A 15,653-nucleotide genomic window follows, 5' to 3' on the forward strand; every position below is an offset into this window, starting at 1 on the left:
CTCTGGGCCCCTGAAATATTCATTGCTATGGAGCTTCTGTGACAGTGTGAGCAGTGGGGCCTGTCAGCTTTGAGCGGCCTACTGGGACGAACGCATTCAAAGGGAGAAGAGGAGCGAGAAGACGGGGTTTCTGGATGACTGGCAGAGGGTAGCACATGCTACGTGTGAGGCAACTTTTTAGATTTTAGCAAAAGGGTTGTTGAAAACAATGCATATGTAAGTTGGGGGGTTCAGTTTCTATCCTCACAAAGTTCGAAACTCGAGCGCCGACTCACCTTTACGTCGGGCACCTTCATGCGTGTGCCCTCTTTGCCCACAAAGATGTCATCGATGTCCACTAGGATGTAGCGCTCGAGGGACAGCGAGAGCCTCTTCCCCGTCAGAAAGGCCACGGCGTCCACGAACACCAGCTTGTGCAACCAAAAGACCAAGTTGTTGCCAAACAGGACCCTCTGGATGCCGTCGTGGAGCCCCAAGTCCTGCACCACCGACGGGAGCAGAGCGGCGTTCTGCCCCATCGATGCAATGCTCTCAGCCGATTGGGTCTTGGCCAGCAGCACGGGCTCGTACGTCGAGTGGTTGGACTGGAAAACGGTCCAGTCGTCCCCGGGGAGGGGGCCTGGCAGGGGCTGCCCGGATCGAGTGATAAAGAGCAGGGGGGACTTGGGGTTGACAGTGCAGTCCTTCAGACCCAAGTTAGAGTGCAGAAAGAGAGGGAAGCCTTTCAGCTGTGCACTGAGCAGACTGTTTTCATTGGCCTGATCAACAGGGAGACAAGAGAGAGAGAGAAATCACACAGATTCATCTTACACCAGACTGATGAGGACAGAAACGTATTAGATATAATTCCCCAATTTCTCCAATCATGTGTGAAATAAAGGATGTCAGGCCTACTCAAACGCGAAGCCATGGTGCAGCATCTACCTGCTACGCTCAATCTGCTGTGCTGCGAGATTGCAGTCAAAATGAATAACCTCCCGCTGTGTCCTCTAAGATTCAAAGACCGAGGGTTCAGTGATTATTCATTGAAATTTTCTCCTCCTGTAATGTGTCATTCTCGGATTCTCTCACATCTCCGCCGCCACGGATACACAAGTCCAAGTTTCTCCTGCATTTTGACTAAAGTCTTACTTCGAATTGCACCACTATGCATGTGTCGGTGGGCGTTGGATGCGGGATCGGTACGTTAACACTGACGTACGCTGCAATGTTTTGTTCACACTGGCTTTCCTCGACATTATAGGCGCCACACTTCACTGTATGTGTTAATATTATAATTGGATATTTGATTTATTTTCTTCTGACCTCATTTAAACCCAGCGCGTAGAAAGAAAAATGACCATAAATGATTGTAATCCATTAAATAAAGGAATATTTCATGTTCACAAAAAACATAGTAAAAGCTACGTAGTCACTGTGTAGGGTTACAGTCAGAAATTACTAACAAATCGTTGTAAAACAGCAGTAACAGAAATGAAATTAGTATAGACTTCGGGTGGCACAGATGAAAACCTGTTGCATTTTAGAACTGAGGTCATGGAGAAACAGAGATGGTGTGTGGTTTTCTATAGTGGACATAAACACAACGGATATATTTCTGATATGGATCCTTTAAAGAACTGTGATTAAGTTATGTGTCAAAGCTATACTTGTAATGGCGACAAATCTTTATTACCTCAAAACTCATCCGTAACTCATCTCTCTGGTTTCGTATCAGCATGCGTGTCGATGCAGATTTCTAACGAGCTAAAATACTGATATTAGTTGGGTTCCACTTCAAGCAGATTGGCTCAGAGAGCAGAGCAACAGCCTTGTGTGTCCAGGTCATTGGGATGCACACCCTCGCTCTACTTCCTCATCTTCCCCAATAGCTAGTAAATCCCACCAGGCTTTCGTTTCTAACCTTCACCTACACCGCTTAATATCGTTGCACCACCATCCATGCCTCCACATCTCTTTCTATATTCTTTCCGTGGCTCAGAGATGGTGATTAAAACCATAAGACCTGAAAACAGGCCTCAGGCAAACAGGCTCAGCTAGGGATTACTGACAGAGAGAGAGAGAGAGAGAGAGAGAAGGGGAGAGACGGTGAGAGATAGAAAAGATGAAAGAGGTACAGAGGCTGTGGACTTTAGAGGAACTAAAACAAAAGGAGAGAAAACAAGAAAAGAGAAACAAGAGAGGGAGCGAGGAGAGTGGAGGAGACCAGATTGCAGAATAAAGAAAAACAAGAAATGGATGGAACATAAGAGAACACAACAGTAGCAATAGGACTGAGTGATACTGAACCAGCCAGGTCTGTCCAACCCTGTGAATCCCATCTCCTTAGAGACGGTGGAGCCAGATGGACAGGGCAGAAGGTGTGAGAGAGAGGAGGAGGGATGGGAGGGAGGGATGGGAGGGGAGGGAGGGAGTATAGTGTTGTCTTAACCTTGAAGAAGCCAATGATGCCCACTCCATATTCCACACAGTATTTGTCCAGCAGCTCTCGGTTCCAGGCGTCCAAGTTGACATACTTGAGAATGTTCTCATAAATCACCAGTGTGAAACGCCCTCTCTCTTTGTCCGTCAACGTGGGCATGTCCCCTTTACCGGGAGAGATCTCAGTCCTGTACTTGAACCGGCCTGACTCCAGGATGGCCACGATCTCCTGACCCAGTTGAGAATACTGGCTTTCCACGAACACCAGCACCACGGGATCTGTCCTGGCCCCTCCGGGGTCCACCCCGGGGCCTCCTGAGACGCCCCGCAAAGGGAGCAGGCGGGACGGAGTGACCCGCAGGTCGTCGGAGTCCGCGGACGCTCCCTCGGCTCCGGACACGCCCCCTCCCGACGGCTCCAACTCCCGCTTGACGCCATAGAGGAAGTAGGCAGAGATGAAGACGCTGACGGTGCAGAAGAGGAAGAGGAGGAGGAGGGAGGTCTGCAGGGGGAGGAGACGGACCAGCCGACGGAGGCGTGTCACGCATCCCAGCATCGTCTCTCGCCACAGCGCTCCACCCCACCAGCCCAGCAACACGGGGACAGTCTCTCTCGGCGTGCGTAGAAAGCGGCGAGCAGGGATTATTCACAACAGGCGCAGTCTTGTTATCGAGCTAAATAAAAACGGCGTTAAGGTAGCAGCTGCAGCAGCTACTGGAGAAAGAAATGAGACGGTCTCACTTTGGCTCTCCCTCATATTGTAGCGCTGCTTATGTCACCATGGCAGAGAAATAGGGGGCCTTGGACCGCTGGTACACACTTATGCCTCAGAGGGAGGGCTGGCAGGCCGAGTCACTGGGGGAGAAAGATGATGGAAGACTTCATCGCCTGTCCATCATGTGAACCTGCCAACCATGTCCTGGTTAGATGCCGCTCCGCTCTCTTGATTGGAGAATGATCTCTTGAGAAAAGCAATGTCACGCAGGTCATCTCAGCTGCACCATTCCCTTAGGATCGGATCTCCTCACCTGGAAAAAATAAAAATAAAAACAGAGAGATGGAAGAAAAATGTCAAAAATCAGGAGAGCACAGAAACAGCTCCTATAGAACAAAACGACATATTGCTTGCTTTTGTTGTGTGGGTTTTTTAGCTGTGTGTGGGAGATGTGTGTATGCTGCCAGTGCCAACACTCCAAAGTTCACTCCAAAGTAGTCCTTGCATTCACCTACACAAAGTAAGAGCTGCCAATTCACCCCCCCTCCACACACACACACACGCCTAACCCGTGTGCAACCAAAAAAAAAACAACCAAAAAACACACTCGCTCACGGAGCCTCCACACAATCAATAGGCAGGAAGTGAGTGACAACAAAGCCTCGAGGCGAGCCAATTCCCGACTCAGTCCAGTAGGACTGTGCGACTGCATACAAGTGAAGCCGTCACCCGCGGGGACACTCTCCTTCCATTTCTCTCAAAATCCTCAACGGCATCAAGACCAAAATGGAGAGCAGGAGAAGGGAGGGGAAGACGGCTGATGGAAGGGGAGCAAATTCAAGAGAATAGGAGTGCATGGAGGTGACAGACGGACAGACCTGGCAACACTGGGATCCATTACTCCGGGAGAAAAACCCCCTCATCGCACTCAATATACGTCCCCATGCCCTCTGCAGACCTATCATAATATGCCAGCCTTTTAGTCGGTCTCCATCAAGCAGAGTGAGAAAAGTACAAGATGCAGCGTGAGAACAGTGTGAACTAGTCACTTACAAATACATGGCTTCTCCATTTAGAGGCCTGGTGGAGAAACGGGACGGAGCATCATTACATTTGCATGGAGATGCTCCGTCCATTAAGATGGAGAGCTATCGAGGCACACACACACACACACACACACACACACACACACACACACACACACACACACACACACACACACACACACACACACACACACACACACACACACACACACACACACACACACACACACACACACACACACACACACACACACACACACACACACACACACACACACACACACACACACACACACACACACACACACACACACACACACACACACACACACACACACACACACACACATTTATAAAGCCCTAGATACCAGAGTAGAGTCACACCCCTCTCAGCACAAAGACATTAAACAGCGACAACCAAACCCATCAAGACTCATCAGACAGAAATCAGACGTAAAATGGATTTGATCATCCCATCAAAAGGGTTTATTAGTAGCACAATAAACCAAGGTTTAATTAAAGGTAAGTAACATTAAAAATACAAGAGAGGCCACGCTATGCTCAGCACTGTGAATCCTAGCTGCAACCATCCACCTACAACCATTATTGATTTTTCACAAAGGAGATAAACTTCAGAACATTTCGTACCTTATTTCTTACAGAATTCTCTCCAGATGATTCTTTGCTTTCTGAACTTATTTAAAAAAATTTATCTTTTGGGGAAATTCAGCCCATATAGTGTCCCTTTAATGTAATCAAGGTCAGCATTCTGGCGAGCAGCTCTGCGCCCTCTAGCCTTCCAGCTAAGCTTAACAGGACGCCTTAAATCTCCCTGCGAGTGCAGGGGATGAAATCACACTTTTTCTCTGAGTCGTGTCCAAGTTTCTTCTTTACGGGGAGGCAGAGTCTAATGTAACGAGAGGCTGTGAAAAAGCAGTGGGCGTTCGGAGAATGTATCACAGAGGAGCAGACAAAAGCCTACAGCCCTGGTCGCTTGAAGATCCTCCCGGTGCCTTGTTTGTTTGTTTCTGAGGGAGCCGGGGCTCGTGTCATGGCATATCAGAGTATGATTAGCCACAGGAAGTGACTGCTGCTGGAAACGGTGAAGCAGAAGAGAAGACAGGGGGGGGGGGGGGACTTTTAACTGTATTTTCAAGTCTTTTGGGCAAAGTTTGCAAACAAATAAAAAAAATAGAAGAATAAATAAAACTTCCAATAAAGAGGTTTTCTTATAACCAAATTCTAGGTATGAGGACTGGACAATAATTCAATATAATCTGTTTATTGTTGTTTTTTTCAATGAATTGATTTCTTTAATATCACACATTTCCAAACAACTTCTTTTGTATCAAATAACAAAACATATTACATTTAAACAGCTGATCAATTAAAGATGTCCTGCAGATTTTTCATTGTTTCTAAGAAAAAAAAAGAAACGGGTGCATCTTTGATATGTAACAAACACGTTAAATGCATTTCCTTCCTCATAAAAATATTTCCAAAACTAATTTTTGTTTTAACTGCACAACCTGCACTTTTCAGTAGCAGGTCTTCTTCTGTCGGTCTACCACCTCCTGAATATGCAACGCCGCCCTCGTGCACATGAATGAGACGTGTTGTGTCTGATATAGGAAAGTGATTTCCTGTTAATTGAAAACCTCGCTTCTTGCCCAACTCACAGCGAGCAGCGATGACCGCCTACCAGTGATGACCTCCAAACGGAAATACAGAGCGCTACAACCAACAGGAAGGGAGAGGGACAAGGTGACAGCCTGAGAGGGGGAGTGAGAGAGCAGCTGACACAAATAGAGAGAGAGCTTCGAGTGCAAAACTACAGCTTTGAGATTGGGCCGGCTAAAACAGAGTACAATACATTACTATAATGGAGATGAGGATATAGCCCTGACTAAAGGGAACGATGACTAATGGATCTCAACCGCTGCTGTGAATGCCCATCTCACCTAATGTATACCTTAGAAGAGGCCGAGGCACAATCACAAACATCTCCCCCCTCCTTCCTCCAGAATAACGGATGCACAGAAGTCGAGGAAGAAACGGGAACATGAATATTTCATGCTTAGCTAATGAGAGGTAGACAGAAGACACACCTGAGGTAAAGAGCAACCAGAAGGACAAGAGTCTGTCTGAGAGAGTCTGTGTCTTAACTTGTGCATAAAAAGGGAGAGGCAGACGGAGACTAATGTGTGTCTGATGGCCAACCGTTTATATTCTCAATGGAAAGCTCATAGAATATGAGTGCAGTATATGCACACATGGATTAAAAGTCTCCTTTAAGAGAGGTGGAAAACACCACTACGAGGAAAAAAAGCAGCAAAGCAAAGGGAGAAGAGGGACAAAAGCAGAGGAAAAGACGAGATGACCATGAACTACCAAGTTAAAAAAAAAAACAGATTGGTTCGGAACTGAGCGAGAAATTCAACCCTAAGGCGACCATCAATCTCAAGGCTTTGGAAACATCAATTAAAATAGTCCCCTCGTTATTTTATAGCAGCTGAAAGATGGTGACAGGATGAAGTGGAGGCATAAACAATGGCAGGTGACGGCCGAGAGGACAGACTAATGCTTTTCCTTGGGGTGGGTGGTCACTAAAACCTGCTCCCTCCACATCATGGGAAGCATGCCAGAACCACACTGCTAGATTAATGAGAGACGATGAGGAACGCCTGGTCCTCAGCTGTAACAACTCTCTGGATAAACAAAGCTACGGTTGGCCATATGTAGCCTCACATGTCCTGTGTCCCCCTGCCTCCCTCCCTCCCTCCCTCCCTCCCTAACACTTTTAAAGCGTAAATAACACCAAGTGTCCCAGGGTTTGTGAGGGGAATTACTACATTAACACCGTCAACCAGAGGCAGACAAGCCGTGGGTGATCCCTTCGACAAATAAACTTTCTAAAAAGGAGGGCTGGACCCAACAGTTACCCCCCCTCCCTGCCATCGAGTGACAGAAATAAACTATGACCCTATGTGTTCAATGACCATGAGCCATGGCAACAACACGTTCTCCATGGCAACGGGGGAGAAAATGCAACCGGAAACGGAGGGAGGGTAACTCTTCAAAGGCTACCGTTGTTGTCACGTTTCCGTCCTCGTCGGCGTGGACCGCGGTGGCCGGATCACAGCGTGGGACGGACTCCAAAGACTCATTAGAAGAATCCAAATGATCCGATGACAAAGCCCGTGTGGCCCGTTCCCCATTTTATTCCTGAGCAAATATTACTGAGCTTTTGTGCAAACACTCACAGGCCTCACAAGAGACAAACAAACTACTTGGGTCCGACGGAATTGTACACCGGGGGCACGGGTCAAGGTTAAGAGTGGGTAACAATGACGCCAGTGTAATCCGTAATCTGTAATCCTGTTAATCTCGACACCGCAAACAGTACCAAATGTGCTTATGCCAGCTCCGCATGAGAGGCCTTGAAGGGACTAAAGGAACAAGACACAATAGAGCAATGACGGCGAGGAGTGAACATTGTATTGAGGGGAGGCTGGAATGCATCTTTACACCTCGGCTTGGTGCACAAATGCTGCTGTGAGACCGCTGCGCTGCACGTCTCCACCACCAGCTGTAAGAAGCAGAGCTAAAGCAAATTTCTGTATTTGCATTCAGCCTCCTACCCTCTCCTGCCAGAGATTAAACTTCAAACAAGCACAAATTTTCATATTTCTTTTGAAGCACATCTAAAAAGCAACAAACAGACACATGAGAGGAGCAAGGACTCGCCTTCTTAAAGAGGTTATATTTTATTTTATTTTTTCTTTCCTTAAGTCAGCCTTGGCATTCGTCAATATAGAATCAATCAATCTGAAATTTGAATTCCATTTTATGCATCCATTGTGGCTGCCGCTGCCGCGATTAAAGGCTTAGGCCATGAAATAGCGTGGAACGTGGCGCCGTATTTTCACTCTCCGCTCGAGCCTCCCACCCTTCAGCCAATCTGAATGCACAAGCGGGCGGGCGGGCCTCGTTCTCGCTGCAAACATTTACACCGACCCGACACTTCCCTCTCCCGCCGTCTCATCAATTCATTTTCATGCCACTGCGTGAAGGACAGAGGACTCTGAAGGGAAATGTAGTTTTGCCTTCTAATTCTCCGGGAAAGTGACTTTCAGACCATTCCCCTCCCTACCGAACCATGCGGCTGAATTATCACATCATTTTTCAGCACCTCAATTTACTGTCCCCAAGACTGAGGCAATTTCACAGAAGAAGGAAAAAAAAACGCCTTTCCTCCATCCGCCCGTGCCCCTCCAATTACATCTCAAGGCCCTACTTGAAGACCTCGGCCCCAGCGCTGTCGTAATTGAAATGATGCCAATGTTATTCGTTGACACAGTAATGGGAGCAAAAAAGGCAGAGGCTCGTCTTCAAATCCAGACAAGTGCAATCTTGTTCCTAAGAGCAATTATGAGCAGAATGGAATGACAGCTAAAGAGTGTTCAATGACAATTAGAGAGAATTGGGGCATTTCTGTACCACTGCTGTACTTTCTATTGGCAGAGCCGGATCCCACACTTAGACGTCCATTAGAGGAGATCCTGTCAGATCCCGTCGACACTGATCACCCTCCGCCAAGAAAACCCGAGCAGGCACAGGCATAATGGCATGATAACGCATTCATAGTTTTATATAAATATATATATTTAGATTATGTGGGGACTATTTGGACCAAGATGAATAAAAACACAGGGCAGAGAATGAAATATACATGGCAAATCGCGGATTCTTTTTCATCTTAGACGAGGCTCCCGAACCTCCCCGTTCCTCTTCAGATCTAGGAGGAATCTGAGACTGGCGTAAGTGTAAAATGGATTACCTCACAGTGTGAGAAGCAGTGTGGATGAGCTGTGGGAGCCATGGGAAAACTGTGGCGAAGGAAGACGAAGCGAGGAAGGGTCATTAGGCACCGATGCAGAGATGCGAAATGGAGACTTTCCTGAATGGTATTACCCGTCTGGGTGGTGAGATGGACTTGGCGAGAGCGGAAACCAACACCTTCATCAATAGCCTCGATCACCTCGACGCAGCACATATAGAAAAAAAACAGCAGCGCACACGCATGTACACCACCCCGCCCCCTCGTGCTGATAACCACCGGGCGCTCGCTTCCACAGTATATCTATTTATAGACATTCTGTGCCCCATTTACAAGCATGGGGACACTGGATCTGTACAATAATAATAAAAAATAAAAAAAACATGGAAGACATCATTTGTATTCTGCAGTCAAGGAACAAAGAAAAAAAATACATATATACAGAATACTAAGCTGAAACTCTATTCTCGGTCAGACCGTTACCAATTCACAAATTATGACGGATCCGAACGAGGAAAGTTGTCGCGTCTTAATTAACTGCAATTCATGCGACTACGCGGTGGATTAATCAGAGAAAGAGAAATAATTGACCCCACTTTGGAGGCGCCGTGTACGATTTCATCTTTGAGTGGCGTCGCAGACTATTAGCCAGCGAGCCACGGGAGACGAGATCCTACGGCGTGTGTGCAACCCGAAATTCAAAATAATGTACTCCTTTAGTCTTTTTTGATTGGTTTGACATCATGCATATGGATATCCTGCAGGCCTGAAATTACAGCAGTGGCATGTTTATGTGTGGAAATTAAAAGGAAAGACCTGAGGCAATGAATAACCCCCACCGTCTCCCTGCAAAAAAAAAAAAAGGGTACATACACTTCCGAGGAAAAGGGGGGGCCCCCTCAGTCTATTGGATTTCTGAGAGGAGAAATAGGCTTGTAGCGCCTCGGACAGCCAGCGCGAGGCACGGGGAGGTGGTGGCAGAGGGAGGAAGGAGAGGGTCATTCATCATTTTTGTCAGTCCTGGTAGAAAAGGGAGGTGGGGCACGGGCTCTTTCATATAAATTGAGTGTAGGTGGAATCAATGTGGCGTTGTTGGTGAGGGGAGGGGGGGCCGAGGGGGCCCGATCAATGCTGGTGGGAGTGACTGTTTGTTCACATTGTTTATCTACTGTCATCTCGGGACGCCGCTGAAGGACAAGGGAGCATGGCGGCCAGCACAATGTCTCCATTGGGACTCGGGATCCGTAATGGGTCTCTCCTTATACAGACAATGGGCATCACTCAGAGGTGAAAGTCACACTGCTCGTGGATAAGGCACGTCTCTGCGTGTGTGTGTGTGTGTGTGTGTGTGTGTGTGTGTGTGTGTGTGTGTGAGTGAATGTGTGAGTGAGCGTGGGACTCGGGGGGGTTCTGAGTGGAAGGGGCAAGCAGAGATAACCATGCTTGTCAGTGTGGTTTCATACTGCAGGGTCTACGGATGAAATCAACTGCCTATTCAGTGGAAAAAAAAAAAAAAAAACCCATCCGGAGCCGCAAAGTATCTCCGACTACAGCACAACAGTTTTATTAAGACTTTTACACCTGCAGCGGAACGGCAATAACGGATCTGCTGACCTGACGTGAACCAGAGATGCTATCAAACAACAACAACAACAACAACGCTGGTGATGACCAGCAGATGAATAAGAGAAAGCGATCAAGCTAATAATAAACTCCCCGGGCATGCTGTAACACAGGCTGCGGCACACACATAAACAATACAACTAATCTATTCGATCAATCAGGGAGGGACTGAAGGGGGGGAAACTGCCGAGCGGGGGCATGCGTCTCGGATTGTAACGGGGATAAGTACAATACCTGCTCATGAAATGATGATGAGCTGGATTCAGAGGCCGCCCAGTGCATTTCAGGTATTATCGTTCCCGGGGGAGCCCTGTCTCTCTCCCCCCCCTCCCCATTTTTTATTACACCTCCCTCTCCCATCTTCCCTTCTTTCATGTCCAGATAAGAAAACGGCCCGCACTGATCTGACGGCGATTCGCGCAGCAGAAAATGCTGTTCCCATGGGAATATCACGGTGCGAAAGAATAGCTGACACAAGAGATGAGATTCTGTTGTGCTGCCCATATTTTTGCCTACGAGATCAAACGGATAGGATTTTTCCTCCTGCATGAAAACGTGCTCATAATCAGCAGCTCGCTTTCAAAAGACCAATCAAAAACTACAGATAAAACGGATTGAAGTGGAAATGTGTGCTGTCCTCTGTATGTTTTTACATAAACAAACAGTGCACACTTGACACGTGCCCCCATTGCAGTAATTGCAGGCACTAAAATGTATGAAAACTCCAAATGTAGAGAAATACCCAGCCCCATGATTGGTTTATCGCAATAACAATAATTACACTCCCAATTGTAGCCCCAGTCATGAATCCTATTACAGACCCTGTGTTTTTTTTTTTTTTTCAAACTGAGGATCAGCCCCAGCTTTTCTCTTCTCTCTCCATCTCTCTCATACTTTCTGCCTCAGTCGCGTTTAAAAAAAAAAAAAAAAAAAAACACAACCACAGTCAAGCTCTGCTACATTCTCCTTTAATCCAACGTGGCAGTATTCACCCCCTCACACTGTTTCTTTGCTGCTGTAGGAGATTAATTCAACTGAAAACAGGATTTTTCAGAAAATCGACAAATGTATCAAAAAATATAAGCTGGCTCTACACAGACATTCCATGACAAACGTAAGATTCCATATGTATAAGCTCTATATGTGGTATTATATTAATATCAGAACAGTTTCTGAAATTAAGACAATGTTAATTGTGTCTGGATGATATATAAAGGCAAACATTTTCCTATCAAAAACCACATTATGAGGTCAAAGGGAATATTCAAAACAAATACCCGAAAACAGACGTTGAATTATCCCTTGTAGTACAGTAAGTGCAGTCATTACAGAAGGCACAGCTGTGCATTTACAGAGAAAAAGCCATCCTCAAAAAAACGGAGCATCTCTGGGCATTAAAGGGAAACTGCTGTGACATCCACTAAAGGAGCCCGTGGGAGACACTGTGCATTCAAAAACGTCTGCCTGAGGGATAGAGCGGTCCTATTTTATAGAATACTGGTAAAGAGAAAGGCCCTGTTAAAATAAAACTCACATGACACCTCGGCTAGTGTTTGCCAGAAGGCATGCGGGGAAACTTTGAAGCAAAACTGAATTCGACTTAATAGTGCAATGAGACAAAAAAATGCAATGCTTTGGAGATTCTTCCTTGCAGCGTGACCTCGAACAATTGTAGAGGAAGAGGGTAAAATAAATGCAGCAAGAGCGTATGGGAAAACCTGCAGAAGTCTGACAGAAGATTTATGTTTCAGCAAGCCGTCAGTTTTCCAAACATAGGCTAAAAGCCACACAGGAATGGCTTAAACGCAACAACGTTAATGTCCTAAAGTGACGGGGTCCAGACCTCAATACAACGCAGAATTGGCTCCAGGACTCTAAACTTGCAGTTCATGAAACATGACAAAGAGTCTGTCCATGTGCCGATACAGAAATACCTCCTCAGTCATAACCCTGTAATTGCTACCAGACAGACGACTACTAGATAATAACCCCAGATGGATAAACACTTCTGGTGTTTTATATTTGTTCGTGTTTAGTCTTTTAGTGGATTAAAAAAAAGAAGAAATGGGAATTCTTTGTTGGGCATTGTGCCCACCAGGTCTCCTATCCACTCAGGTCTCCCCATGTTCCTCAAAATAAACATGGCTCCACCACGCCTCACCTTTATCCTTTCCCCAGCTTTAGTGTCAACTGCAGCTGGTCAAGACTCAGTGTCTATTTCAGCCCCTCGCTGAAGCGCTCTACCTGCCGCCATCCACGCCGCTTTCCCCTTCCACCCTTCCCGCCCTGGACCAGAGGGTGAGGCATGCGTGGGTGTCACTGAGCTGACAGGTCTATCTGGGCTCTGTCTGGTGTGCTCGCTCTTCCCATTTCCTCTCTTCACTGACGCCTCTACAGCTGCTGTGTATCCTACCGTGACACCGCGCACACACACACACACACAAGCACACACACACACATATACACAAGCGAATATCGGTTTACAGAAGGGGGAAGCTGGGGCCAGTGCACGGGGTCAAGCCTCCACAGCGCTGCATGCATGGTGTATGTCCTGGAACACAACTAGTTCAGATCAAAGCCATATTTCATTATTCTATTTAAAAGAGGGAAACAGACCAGAGAGGTGTATTTATGTGGGAAGAGAGCTATGCTGTTTTCCCTGTCAGCTCAAGGGAAGCATGTAAGAGCTACGTATTAAATATCACTGTGCAGCATTACACACACACACACACACACACACACACACACACACACACACACACACACACACACACACACACACACACACACACACACACACACACACACACACACACACACACACATTTTACACACAGTTTAACGGCGTGTGTACGTGTGCACGTTTTCGTAGTGCTAGGTGCGGGGTTACGGGTCCAAGCGCCCAAACTGAAAAAGCAGACTGTCATGTAGCGCGTTAGCCATATAAAATCTAATGTCTGTCTCCCGCCGCCCATCCATAACCAGCCAGCAGCTGCCAGAGTCAATGCGGTCCAGCCACACGCTGTCACCATAAACCCTATGTAACACATTTCTCATTTGATACGCCTCTCAACCATTTGCTCTCCTGAGCACACAAACAGCCGTTTCCACTCTCTGTCTCTCTCTCACACACACACAGAGATACACACAGATACACACGGATTGGTGGGTGTTTTCCCTCCCGCTGGCTGTAACAGGTGTGTGGGGGGAGGAAGTAGTAAGCTGATCCAGCCATGAAGACCCACTCCACTTCTCCTCTCTTGCCAAAACATCCCCAGTCCTGCTGCTATCCTTCACCTCCTGAAGGGAAACTTCCAATCGGCCCGATCAATACACCCTAGCCTCGGGATATGAGGCTCTAAAGTTAACTAGAAGCACTTAAGGAGAGGGGAATCTGTATTGATTACAAAAGGGTTAATGAGATTGTGTGTGCTGGCTCAGCTTTTTTTTGAGATTGGAAATGCGCGACTAGGTCAGTTTATTGATACAAATTGGTAACACACACTCACACAAACTGCACTTCTGTTCAGGATTTAATACAACTATTTTTGAGTCTCTTTGCCTTGTGATTTGACACTTCACAGTACACACAAAAAGGTGAGATGAGGCTGGATGCAATAATGATAATAGCTCGTCAGTCACGGGAGAGGAGACGGTGCCACGGTGAATCACTGCAGACTGAACTAGACGGCCAGAATGAAAGAAAAACGGGTGACTCTTTTATCTGCACTGCAGGTAAAAATACTAAGTACGATAAGGTTCAGGATGCCACGACATCTTTGCTCCGGTATCAATTATTCAGCATTGCCTTTTCTAACCCTTTAATTATACATCAGCGTTAGAATAACAAAAGGCTAGGGACGCTTGCTGTGTTCTTGCTTACAAAGGCCGTGACAATGAAACCGGATGGGGGAACTTTAGCCTTTAGGTAGAGGTTGGAGGAAGACGGAAGCCTTCGGGGCTGCTTCGCCCTGCTGTCGAGCTGTCATTTACGTTGTGTCCGCCTCGCACACTGTGTGATCAGAGATCAAAGGGTTAACTGAAACTCTGGCCTATAGCCCTGCGCTGCTTACATTATTCAACAGCTTGTTACAACAGCCTGCTCCCTGATCTCACACACAGGGAGACGGAGCTGGAAACTCCGGGGAGGGCAACACTAGGGACGAATAGCCGGATTAAGAAAAAAAGGGATGACAGGAGAGACCGGGAGGCTGGAGAAAAAAATATAGGACAGAATGAGGGGTGGAACTTTGGGATGTGGAGGGGGAAAAAAAGAAGATGAGGCGAAGGGGGGAAAAAGGGGATCCAAAAAGATGAAAAGACATAGTGAGAAAAGGGAAGGATGAGAAAGTGGTGAAAGATGGAGAGAGCACAGGTGTGCAGAAGAGGAGGGCTGTCCGTGCAGATCTGCCTGTTGCCGCGGGAGACTGATCAGAATCACTGAATGTGGACGTTTAACCTTTGACCGCGGCACATACCTAATTTGTTAGCTCGGCTCCGTATTTTGTCGGAGGGAAGCAGCGGTTTCATTTCCGAAGTTTTCATTACAGGGTGGCAGAAAATGCCATTCCATTGACCTACATCTCAGTTATGATGGAACATAATGATGATGATGAAAAAAATGTTCAAGTCCATCATTTTCACTGCTCTCTTTTTGTGCACACAATCGATAAAATAAACATTTAAAATATAAATAACATAAAAAGGTGGTTGGAAAATCAGCGACTGTCTTATTACAGACCACTCAAAATAAAAAATATATAAAATGAAGATCAGACAATGTCCTTCAGGCCCTTCTCAAAGTACTTTAACAGGCTAGACGTTCCATGTTCATTGCTTCCTTCAGTAATTTCACTATGAATTCTTAATAGCCGACACCTAAATATTGGCTGCTGGTGTTTCTGAACAGGTAACGCAGCAGCATCCGCTGGCGTGAGGCTCTTCTGAAATAGCACTCATAGACAGAACAACAAAGCAAAACAACATCCATCAGATGAGCACTGAAATG

General features: G+C 46.6%; 1 protein-coding gene across 1 annotated transcript in view; it reads right to left on the bottom strand.

Annotated features, from left to right (window-relative positions):
• Window positions 1–15,653, bottom strand: part of ndst1a (N-deacetylase/N-sulfotransferase (heparan glucosaminyl) 1a) — a 38,823-nt gene that overhangs the window by 10,011 nt on the left and 13,159 nt on the right. Inside the window, exons 2-3 of the mRNA XM_084009031.1 lie at window positions 2,432–3,449; window positions 276–758 (exon numbers count right to left, since the gene is read on the bottom strand). Of these exons, the coding sequence (XP_083865157.1) occupies window positions 276–758; window positions 2,432–2,977 (1,029 nt within the window). The 5' untranslated portion in view covers window positions 2,978–3,449. The remainder of the gene's footprint in view (window positions 1–275; window positions 759–2,431; window positions 3,450–15,653) is intronic.

The sequence above is a fragment of the Eutrigla gurnardus genome, assembly GCF_963514095.1.
Source record: "Eutrigla gurnardus genome assembly, chromosome: 5".
In the NCBI taxonomy this organism is placed as follows: Eukaryota; Metazoa; Chordata; class Actinopteri; order Perciformes; family Triglidae; genus Eutrigla; species Eutrigla gurnardus.